This window comes from Carcharodon carcharias, chromosome 15 (genome assembly GCF_017639515.1).
Source record: "Carcharodon carcharias isolate sCarCar2 chromosome 15, sCarCar2.pri, whole genome shotgun sequence".
NCBI lineage: Eukaryota > Metazoa > Chordata > Chondrichthyes > Lamniformes > Lamnidae > Carcharodon > Carcharodon carcharias.
Window position 1 is genome coordinate 75740926 of NC_054481.1, and position 12292 is coordinate 75753217.

General features: G+C 43.4%; 1 protein-coding gene across 2 annotated transcripts in view; it reads left to right on the forward strand.

The window, feature by feature from the left end:
- The first annotated feature begins 1785 nt into the window (after positions 1-1785).
- The window catches only part of eef2kmt (eukaryotic elongation factor 2 lysine methyltransferase), a 55561-nt gene continuing 45054 nt past the window's right edge, over positions 1786-12292 (forward strand). The window contains exons 1-2 of one of the 2 annotated variants that reach the window (XM_041205955.1): positions 1786-1952; positions 2340-2402. In XM_041205955.1, coding sequence (XP_041061889.1) covers positions 1839-1952; positions 2340-2402 — 177 coding nt within the window. In that variant the 5' untranslated portion in view covers positions 1786-1838. Of the gene's footprint in view, positions 1956-2339; positions 2403-12292 lie in introns of both variants that reach the window. The other variant, XM_041205954.1, reaches the window with a different exon arrangement.

Below are 12292 nucleotides of genomic sequence, written 5' to 3' on the forward strand. Positions count from 1 at the left end.
ATTCTATAGACTCTGGAACAGTTTCTACAGATTGGAGGGTAGCTAATGTAACCCCACTATTTAAAAAGGGAGGCAGAGAGAAAACAGGGAATTATAGACCAGTCAGCCTGACGTCGGTAGTGGGGAAAATTCTAGAGTCCATTATAAAAGATTTAATAGCTCAGCATGTGGAAAACAGTGGCACAATAGGACAGAGTCAGCATGGATTTATGAAAGGGAAATCGTGCTTGACGAATCTACTGGAATTTTTTGAGGATGTAACTAGTAGAGTTGATGAGGGGGAGCCAGTGGATGTGGTTTATTTGGAATTTTAGAAGGCTTTCGACATAATCCCACATAAGAGATTAGCGTGTAAAATTAAAGCACATGGGATTGGGGGAAGTGTATTGAGATGGATAGAAAACTGATTGGCAGACAGGAAACAAAGCGTCGGAATAAATGGGTCTTTTTCCGAATGGCAGGCAGTGACTAGTGGGGTACTGCAGGGACCCCAGTTATTCACAATATATATTAATGATTTAGATGAGGAAATTAAATGTAATATCTCCAAATTTGCAGATGACACAAAGCTGGGTGGAAGGGTGAGCTGTGAGGAGGATGCAGAGATACTTCAGTGTGATTTGTACAAGCTGAGTGAGTGGGCAAATGCATGGCAGATGCAGTATAATGTGGATAAATGTGAGGTTATCCATTTTGGTAGCAAAAACAGGAAGGCAGATTATTACTTGAATGGCTATAAATTGAGAGAGGGCAATGTGCAACGAGACCTGGGTGTCCTTGTACACCAGTCACTGAAGGTAAGCATGCAGGTGCAGCAGGCGGTAAAGAAGGCAAATGGAATGTTGGCCTTTATAGCCAGAGGATTCAAGTCCAGGAACATGGAAGTCTTGCTGCAATTGTACAGGATCTTGGTGAGACCACACCTGGAACAGTGTGTGCAGTTTTGGTCTCCTTATCTGAGGAAGAATGTACTTGCTATAGAGGGAGTGCAGCGAAGGTTTACCCGATTGATTCCTGGAGTAGTGGGACTGACATATGAGGAGAGATTAAGTCAATTAGGATTATATTCGCTGGAGTTCAGAAGATTGAGAGGGAGATCTCATAGAAAGCTATAAAATTCTAACAGGACTAGACAGGGTAGATGCAGGAAGGGTGTTCCCGATGGTGGGGGAGTCCAGAACCAGGGGTCACAGCCTGAGGATATGGGGTAGACCATTTAGGACTGAGATGAGGAAAAATTTCTTCACCAGAGAGTGGTGAGCCTGTGGAATTCGTTACCACAGAAAGTAGTTGAGACCAAAACATTGTATGTTTTCAAGGAGTTAGATATAGTTCTTGGGGCGAAAGGGATCAAAGGATATGAGGAGAAAGTGGGAGCAGGCTATTGAGTTAGATGATCAGCCATGATCATAATGAATGGCGGAGCAGGCTCGAAGGGCCAAATGGCCTCCTCCTGCCCCTAGTTTCTATGTCTGCCCCCTCCGCCCAAACCCCAGTGGGTCGCTCGCCCATCCCTAGTGACACCCCTCCCCGAATCCTTTGATTTCCCCAACGATTTGGTCACTTTCCCTGAGTTGGTTACCATAGTGATCTCCCTGTCTGATGCGGATCTCAGCAGCTGTTCCTATTGCCCCTGGACGGACAGTGAGCGATCGGAGAAAATTCTCATTCACAAACTCCACCCCTGAGAAACCAGGGCTACTGGAAGTGACGCTCGCCCTGGGGTGACCCGGAAGTGAAGCCGCCTACATATATTATATATATACACACACACACACACACACACACACACCCCCTCCCCCACCAATCCTCGAGGTGAGCCGGAAGTGGGGGTCAGGATGAGCGGCGACTGTGGGGCAGCCGGAGCGGTACTCCGACGGCGGGACCGGGATCTTCTGCTCAGTTTCCAGCACTCATTCTTCACCATGAGGCGGATGGACAGCCTGCCCCTGGCGGTGAGGGAATTCCGGATCAGCTCACCAGCAGCGGGGAGCGGGTTTGCGGAGTTGGGTTGTTTGCGAGGAGCGGGTTTGCGGAGTTGGGGTGTTTGCGAGGAGCGGGTTTGCGGAGTTGGGGTGTTTGCGAGGAGCGGGTTTGCGGAGTTGGGGTGTTTGCGAGGAGCGGGTTTGCGGAGTTGGGGTGTTTGCGAGGAGAGGGTTTGCGGAGTTGGGGTGTTTGTGGAGTTGGGGTGTGTGCGAGGAGCAGTTTTGCGGAGTTGGGGCGCCACACTTTGACTGCCACTCCTGAATTTGTTTCCTTCAAATGGACAAACCTGTGTTCAGATAAACCGTTAAAGAACTTCAAAAATTTTAATTTCTAATTTTATTTGTATTTTTTAGGAGTTGGAAGAAAGATTGAAGAACAGCAAAGATTCCACTTTATTGCAACAAATTTTGCAGCAGGTACATTGTACACTGCTGTTCCATTCAAACCTGTAGCTGTGGTGTACTTGGATTTCCAAAAGGCATTTGATGCTGCATCAAAGTTTATGACACAAATTAGGAGATTTAGATGTAGAAACATAGAAACTAGGAGCAGGAGTAGGCCATTCGGCCCTTTGATCCTGCTCTGCCATTCATTATGATCATGGCTGATCATCCAACTTAAAAGCCTGCTCCTGCTTTCTCCGCAAGCCCTTAGATCCCTTTTGTCCCAAGAGCTATATCTAACTCCTTGAAAACATACAATGTTTTGGCCTCAATAACATTAATAAACATTAATTCCTCAGTTATGTAGGGGATAACGATATCATGAATAGAGCATTGGTTAACTAACAGGAAGCAAAGAGTAGGGATATATAGCTCATTTTTAGGTTTGCAGGATGTGATGAGTGGGGATCGGTGCTGGGGCCTTAACTGTATACAATTTTTATCAATGACTTGAATGAGGAGACTGAGTGTACGGTTGCTAAATTTGCTAATGAGACAAAGATAGGTCGGAAAGTAAATTTTGAGGAAGGCTTAAAATGTCTACCAAAGACTTAGGTTAAGTGAGTGGGCAAAAACTTGGTAGCATTGGCAGATGGAGTATAATGTGGAAAAATGTGAACTCATCTACTTTGGTAGGAAGAATAGAAAAGCAGCATATTATTTAAATAGAGAAAGATTGCAAAATCCTGTGGTACGGAAGGATCTGGGTGTCCTGGTACGTGAATCACAAAAAGTTAGTATGCAGGTACAGCAAATGATTAGGAAAGCTAATTGCTTCTCCTGCTTCTAAAGGTTGGATAGGCTGGACATTATCCATTGGAGTTTAGAAGAATGAGAGGTGATCTTATTGAAATGAAAATGAGGATTTTTTTCTCACAGGGTTTTTGGCCTCTGGAATTCTCTTTCGCAGAGAGCAGTGGAGGTTGGGTTGCTGAATATTTTTCAAGCTGAATTAGATGGATTCTTGATTGATTCAAGATTTCACCTGTGGGCTTATTCAGCTCTCTTAATCTACTCGTCCTCACTTTTAGAATAAATATCCATTGTAGTGCAAACCTGATACAAATAGAATCAATGGAGCCTCCAGCTCCAAATGTAGAGAAATCTAAAAGCGAAATAAGATAGTTTTTCCCGCAGAATGACACTTGGGAGTGAAAAGTAAGCTCCACACAGAACTGCCATAAACATTTTTTAATAAAAATAGAAAGCACTGGAAATATTCAGCAAATCAGGCAGCATCTGTGGAGAGAAACAAATATATTGTCTCAGGTCGATGCCTTCCTGGATGTAACCTGGATCTAGGAACAGGAGGAGGCCATTTAGCCACTCAAGACTGCTCCACCATTCAATCACATCAGTGATCAGCAAACTAACTCCAAAACTTTTTTAAACCCCTTTTAAAAATTTTATTTTTTATTTACTTATTCATTGTTTTATCCATTTTTAAAATCCCTTTTTCTAACGTTTTTCCCCAGCCACTGTCCCTCCCCCCACCCCTTCTGTCACTTGCTCCATGTTGTTCTTTCAAGAGTGCTGACTCTTGTTCCGTTATTCACACATTCTGCTTTCTTATCTTTATGCCACTATCAGCATCATCTTCAGCCCTTAACTCCACCATTAACACTCCCTTTGTCTTGTGTCTATAACATCTTTGTCAATCTCTCCTTTGTCCTCACCTATCGCTGACCTCCTATCCTGCTTTACTTGCTCCACCCACCTTAAACAATATAAATTCCATCACTTTCTACTTTTCTTTAGCTCCAAAGAAGAGTCATACAGACTTGAAACATTAACTCTGTTCTCTTGCCACAAATGTTGACAGACCTGCTGAGTTTTTCCAGCATTTTCTGTTTTTATTCCATATCTTTGTTCATCTTGTCCTATATCCCTTAGTTTTTTGTTAACCAAAGGTATTATTTAAATTCACCTTTGATGTTAACAATTGACCTAGCATCAATTACAGAATAGAGTCTTCATCTAAGTCATTAGTATAGATTATTAATAGTTGAGGCCCCAGCACTGATTCTTGTGGCACTCCGCTAGTCACAGTCTGTCAAATTGAAAATGCCCCATTTATCCCAACTCTCTGCATCCTGTCCATTAACCAATCCTCTATACATGCTAATATATCACCTCAAGTCCATGAGCCCTTACCTTTCATGTGGCACCTTATGACCTTTTGGAAATCCAGGAATGTTACAGCTGGTGGGTTCCCCATTCTATTGGTTACACCTTCAAAAAACACTAAGAAATTTGTCAAACACAATTTCTGTTTTGTAAAACCATACTATGATTTTCGAAGTGCATTGTTGAGACTTTCTTAATAGATTCCACCATTTTCCCGATGGCTGATGTCAGACTAACTGGCTATAGTTCCCTGTTTCCTCCCTCCTTTCTTAAATAGCGGTGCTACTTCTAGTCTGCTGGGACTGTTCTAGAATCTAGAGAATTTTGGGAAATCACAACCAGTGCATCTGTTATCTCTGCAGCTATCTCTTTTAGAATCCTAGGATGTAGACCATCAGGTCCAGGGGATTTGTCAGATTTTGGTCCCTTAAGTTTCTCCAGTATTTTTTCTCTTATTTTCTATTCCCATTCATGTTTTAATGATTTACCCACCTCGACTCCCAAGACTCCTTGGGCCACCATTATTTTTAGCTTTTCACCATTTAGAAAGTACCCTGTTCAATCCTTTTTTAGGAGAATTGGCGACAGAGACAGGGCTTTGAATCTGGGATCCCCAATCAAGAAACTGCACAGATGCATGCAACTGATACATGAAGATTGTTGGACACTTGAGTTGGTGTCTTTGGGCAGCAGCCTCTGTGACTGAGCAGTCCTCTTCAGGATACCCTTTGCTCACCCAATATGAGGAGGGGGCTAGCAAAAGTGCCCTAAAAATAGCTGTCCCACTTCCTCCTCCTGGAGAAGCACACCCTGTGGAATCTCCAGCTTTGTGGTCAAAGAAAGAAAACTTTGCAATGTGGAATGTTGCAACATTCATGGATAATCTTGAGTGACTGTTCAGAAAGAACTGCAATCGTATCACGTGAACTATCAAGATATCTCCGCCCTCTGAGACCCCCTTCCTGGGGAGGGGCAGCTGAAGAACAAGCAGAGGGGTACACTTGGGAAAAGACTGACAGCGACCCTTGTGTCCGTGGAGTTGGTTTTGACATCAGGAATAGGATCTTGGATGCACTGCCAGAGCTCCCCAATTGTTTAAATGGAAGACTCATGATACTTCACCTACAGTTCAGCTTTAACCAATATGCCACCATCATCAGCACTTATGTTCTGACCCTTGACTCCAATGAAAATGTTAACGAGTATTTCTACTCTGACCTTGATGAAATCCTCACTGCCAACTCAAAAGAAGAAAAGATCATCCTTCTGGGGGATTTGATGGCAGGATTGGCCATGACTCCGATGTCAGGAGTGGAACCATTGGGAAAGACACGGTGGGAAAAGCAAATGGTGTTGTATGGCTGACAGTGTGCTCAGCATGACCTCATTATTATAAACGCCCTCTTTATCCAGAAGGACAAGTATGAAGCCCACATGGGCTTCTCCTGGGTTATGTCATTGTTGGGGTGTCTGTATCACTCAATCCATGCAGGGCCTGATGTCTTTTGGACAGATTATAGACTTGTTTGATCGGTGATGAACATCTACCTAGTACCAAGACATCACAAGGCCCAAATAATCAAGAGGAAAAAGATCAATGTCTCAGCACTAAAGCAGCCCAACCTAAGAGAGGAATTCAAAGTGCAACTCACAACCAATCTGGAAAATCTGCACGCTTTTTAAAATTCATTTATGGGATATGGGTGTCGCTGGCTAGGTTGTTGCCCATCCCTAATTGCCCTTGAGATATTGGTGGTGAGCTGCTATCTTGAACCGCTGCAGTCCATGTGGTGTAGGTACACCCACAGTGCTGTTAGGGAGGGAGTTCCAGGATTTTGACCCAATGGTAGTGAAGGAACAGCGATATATTTCCAAGTCAGGATGGTGAGTGGCTTAGAGGGGAGCTTCCAGGTGGTGGTGGTGTTCCCATGTCTCTGCTGCCCTTGTCCTTCTGGATGGTAGTGGTCATGAGTTTGGAAGGTGCTGTCTAAGAATCCTTGTTGAGTTCCTGCATTGCATCTTGTACATGGTACACACTACTGCTACTGTGCAACGGTGCTGGAGGGAGTGAATGTTTGTGGGTGGGGTGCCAATCAGGTGTGCTGCTTTGTCCTGGATGATGTCAAGCTTTTTGAATTGTTGGAGCTGCACTCACCTAGAGTATTTCATCACACACCTGACTTGTGCTTTTAAATGGTGGACAGGCTTTCGGGAGTCAGGAAATGAGTTACTCACCACAGAATTCCCAGCCTCTGACCTGCTTTTGTAACTGCAGTATTTAGGTGGCTAGTCCAGTTCAGTTTCTGGTCAATGGTAATGATGTCGATAATGGGGGAATTCTGAAATGGTAATGCCATTGAACGTCAAGGGGCGATACTTAGATTCTCTCTTGTTGGAGATGGTCATTGCCTATCACTTGTTACGAATGTTACTTGCCACTTTTCAGCCCAAGTCTGGATATTGTCCAGGTCTTGCTGCATTTGGACGTGGACTGCTTCAGTATCTGGGGAGTCGTGAATGGTCCAACTCAATTCCAGTACAGTGGGAACAAATAAGGTCAGCTGTACTAGACTCCTGTGTCCAGACCATTGGATTCCAGCATCGTGGTCACCAACACTGGTTCGACAACAATTAAGCTCAAATATATGACCACATGGACAAAAATGAGCAGCCTTTATTGCCTGACAGAACAATCTAAGGTCACAACTCATGAAAGCAGCATTCCAACAGCCCAAGGTTGATGCCCAGAAACAAATCTGAAAGATAAAGGACGTGTGGGAAGTGAAAGCCCAAAAGATCCAATGATATGCTGATCATCATGATGGCAAAGCTTTTTTGAAGCCACCAGGGCCACTGACAGACCAAGATCAAATGGATAAAATCCTCTTCATTTAAAAGATGATCTCTCTCTTCAGGATGATGATGCCATACGTTAATGCTGGAAATAAGATTTTCAACAACTCCTCAACTGTGAATCCACAGTACCAGGCTATCCCCAGTACCCTGTGGTAGAATCCATCGATGGGGAAGCTGTAACAAGAAATTAAAGGGATGAAAAGCAACACAGCCTGCAGCCCCGAATGCATTCCAGCCGAGATCTTCAAAGCTTTTCGTCACATCAAGACTCCGAGTACTGATCCTATAGATTTTGGAGGAAAAGGAACTCTGCCCAATTTCAGGGATGCGACAATTGTAACTAACTTCAAGAAGAGGGAGAAATCATGCTGTGGAAACTCTAGGCATTTCCTTCTAGTTTATATCAGGGAAAATGCTGACATGTATTCTCCTGAGTCGCCGCCTACTTGTAGGTTACTCGCCGCAGAATTCCCAGCCTCTGACCTGCTCTTGCGGCCACAATATTTATATGGCTGGTCCAGTTCAGTTTCTCCTTAATGGTATCAAATGCCTTCAGCCTTTTGTATCATGCGAGGTGAATCGAATTGGCTGAAGACTGACGTCTATGACTGGCATCTCCTCAGGAAGAGGCCAATAGGAGAGATTGATCATCCGCTTGGCACTTCTGGCTGAATATGGTTGCAAATGCTTCAGCCTCGTCTTTTGTACTGATGTGGTGGGCTCCCCCAACATTGAGAATGGCGATAAAAGCAAAATACTGTGGATGCTGGAAATCTAGAACAAAAGAATACCTGGAAAAACTCAGGTCTGACAACATCTGAGGGAATGGATGTTTGTGCAGCCTCCTCTTCCAGTTAGTTGCTTAATTGTTCACTACCGTTCACAACTGGATGTGACAGGACTGCAGAGCTTAGATCCGATCTGTTGGTTGTGGGATCGCTTAACTCTAAGCAGGATAGATAAATATAGTAGATGTAATATATTTGGATTTCCAAAAGGCGTTCAATAAGGTACCACACGTAAGGCTACTTAAGATAAGAGCCCATGGTGTTGGGGGTAGTATATTAGCATTAATAGAGGATGGGTTAACTATTAGAAGACAGAGTTGGGATAAGGGAGGCGTTTTCAAGATGGCAATTTATAACTAGTGGAGTGCCTCAATTATTTACAATATATATTAATGACCTTGATGAGGGAAGTGAATGTATTATCGCCAGATTTGCGGATGATACAAAAGTAGGTGGGAAGACAAGTGGTGAGGGTGACACGAGTCTACAGAGGGATATAATCAGGTTAAGTGAGTGAGCAAAAAATTGGCAGATGGAATATAATGTGGGAAAACGTGAGGTTATGCACTTGGCAGGAAGAAGAGGAGATGAATGTTATTTAAATGGAGAAAGACTGCAGAAGGCTGTAGCACAGGGATTTGGAGTCCTTGTGCATGAATCCCATAAAGCTAATTTACAAGTTCAACAGGTATTAGGGAAGGCAAATGGAATGTTGGTCTTTATTTCAAAGGGAATGGAATATAAGAATAGGGAAGTCTTGCCAAAACTATACAAGGCACTAGTTAGACCACACCTAGAATACTGCAAACACTTTTAGCACTCATATCTAAGGAAAGACATACTGACATTGGAGGCAGTCCAGAGAAGGTTCACTAGTTTGATTCCAGGAAAGGAGGGATTTTCTTATGAGGAGAGGTTGAGTAGTTTGGGTTTTCATTGGAACTTAGAATGAGAGGCAACCTTATTGAAACCTATAAGATTCTTAGGGGCCTTGAGAGGTAGATGCTGAGAGGTTGTTTCCCCTTATGGGAGAGTCTAGAACCAGAGGGCATAATCTCAGAGTAAGGGGACGCCCATTTAAAAGAGAGATGAGGAATTTCTTCTCTGAGGCAAGTTAATCTGTGCAATTCTAGGGCAGAGGTGGACAGATTTTTAATCAGTAAGGGAATTGAGGGTTATGGGGGAAAAGGCAGAAAAGTGGAGTTGAGGATTATCCGATCAGCCATGATCTTTCATTGAATGGTGGAGCAGACTCGTTGGTCCGAGTGGCCTATTTCTGCTCCTACTTCTTATGGTCTCTGTCTATCACTTGATGCTTATGCTGTTTGGCCCGCAAGTAGTCCTGTGTTGAAGCTTCACCAGGTTGACACCTCATTTTTTTAGGTATGCCTGGTGCTGCTCCTGGCATGCCCTCCTGCACTCAGGGTTGATGCCCTCCCAGGGTTGATCCCTGGGCTTGATAATGGTAGCGTGAGGGATATGCTGGGCCAAGAGGTTACAGATTGTGGTTAAATGCAATTCTGCTGCTGCTGATGGCATTCAGGCGGCATTGTGGGCCCAGTTCTGAGCCTCTAGATATTTTCTAAATCTATCCCATTTGTGACGGTGGTAATACCACATAACACGATGGTGGGACTTTGTCTGCATGAAGACTGTGTGCAGTGGCCACTTCTGCCTGTACTGTCATGACAGATCCACCAGTAACAGGTAGATTGTTTAGGATGAGATCAAGTAGGTTTTCGCTCAACACCTACCACAGGCCCAGCCTTCCTCATAGTGAAGGTGCCCCACTGTAGCAGCGATCATAATATTGAATTTTACAATCAGTTAGATAGAGAGAAGGGTGGGTCTAAGACTAGTATTTTAAACTGAAATAACAATTATGAGGGCATGACAGCAGAGCTAAAGTGAACTCAGATATTAGGTTGAGGGATAGATCAATAGAGATGCAGTGGCGAATATTTAAGGGGATATTTTAGAATACACAGAATTCCAACAAAAGAGAAAAAAAATCCAAGAGAGCCCACCATCCGTGGTTAATTTAAAAAGTTAAAGGTAGTATCAAACTTAAAGAAAAATTATATAATTGCACAAAGGTGCGTGGCAGGTCAGAAAATTGGGCAGAATATAAAAAAACAGTAAAGAATGACTAAAAAATTAATAAGGAGGGGAAAATTAGTATGAGAGAAAGGTAGCTAGAAATATCAAGACTGATAGTAAGATTTTCTATAGATATTTAAAAAAGAAAACGGTTAACAAAGTGAGCATTGGTCCTATAGTAAGTGAATCTGGGGAATTAATGGAAAATAAGGAGATGGCACATAAATTGAACAGGTATTTTGCATCAGTCTTCACTATAGAAGATAGAAGGAACATCCCAGAAATAGCTGTAAGTTAGGGAATGGAAAGGACAGCGGAACTCAATAAAATTACAATCACTGGGGAAGTGGTACTGAGAAAATTGTTGGAGCTGAGAGCTCACAAGTCCTCAGGTCCTGATGGACTTCAACCGAGGGTCATAAAAGAGGTGGCTATTGGGATAGTTGATGCATTAGTTTTAATTTTCCAAACTTCCCTAGATTTGGGGAAGGTTCCATTCGATTGAAAAATAGCAATTGAAAAGGGAGTGGGACAGAAAGCAAGGAAACTACAGGCAAGTTAGCTTAACATCTGTTATAGGGAAAATGTTAGAAACTATTATTAAAGATGTTATAGCAGAAAAATTCAAGGTGAACCAGTGGATGTACTGTACTTAGATTTTCAGAAGACATTTGATAAGGTGCCACGTCAAAGGTTATTGCAGAAAATAAAAACTCCTGGTGTGGCGAATAATATATTGGCGTGGATAGATTGGCCAGCTAACACAGAAGAGAGTAGGCATAAATGGGTAATTTTCTTGTCGGCAAGATGTAACAAGTGGTGTGTCACAGGGACCAGTGCTGGGTTTATATGTATGACTTGGATGAAGGGACTGAAGGTACGATTGCTAAATTTGGTGATGACACAAAGGTAGTTGGGAAAGTAAGTTGTGACGAAGACATGAGGCTACAAAGGGACTTAGGTTAAGGGAATGGGCAAAGATCTGGCAAATGGAGTATAACGTTGGAAAATGTGAAATTGTCCATTGTGGCAGGAAGAATAAAAAGGAAGCATCTTATCCAAATGGTGAGAGATTGCAGAGCTCTGAGATGTAGAGGGATCTGGGTGTCCTAGTGCATGAATCACAAAAGGTTATAGCAAGTAATTGTAAAAGCTAATAGAATGTTGTAGTTTATTATGAGGGGAGTTCAATACAAAATTAGGGAGATTGTGCCTCAGTTATGCAGAGCATTGTTTTTAATTTATTGATGGGATGTGGGTGTTGCTGGCTAGGCCAACATTTATTGCCCATCCCTAATTGCCCTTGAGAAGGTGGTGGTGAGCTGCCTTCTTGAACTGCTGCAATCTGTGGTGTACACCTATAGTGTTGTTATTAGGGAGGGAGTTCTAGGATTTTGACCCAGCGACAGTGAAGGAATGGCGATATATTTCCAAGTCAGGTTAGTAAGTGGATAGGAGGGGAACTTGCAGGTGGTGGTGTTCCCATGTGTCTGCTCCTCTTCTCCATCTAGATGGTAGTGGTCATGGGTTTGGAAGGTGTTGCCTAAGGAGCCTTGGTGAGTTCCTATAGTGCATCTTGTGGATGGTGTACACTGCTGCCGCTGTGTGTCAGCGGTGGAGGGAGTAAGTGTGGATGGGGTGCTAATCAAGTGGGCTGCCTTGTCCTGAATGGTGTCAAGCTTCTTGAGTGTTGTTGGAGCTGCTTTCATCTAGGCAAGGGGAGAGCATTCCATCACACTCCTGACTTGTGTCTTGTAGATGGTGGACAGGCTTTGGGGAGACAGGAGGTGAGTTACTCGCTGCAGGTTTCTTAGCTTCAGTATTTATATGGCTAATCCAGTTTAATTTCTGGTCAATGGTAACCTCCCCCTCGGATCTGGATATGTTGGTGAGACCACATCTGGATTACTGTGTACAGTATTGGCCTCCTTATTTAAGGAAGGATGTAAATCCATTGGAAGCATTTCAGAGAAGGTTTACTGGACTAATACC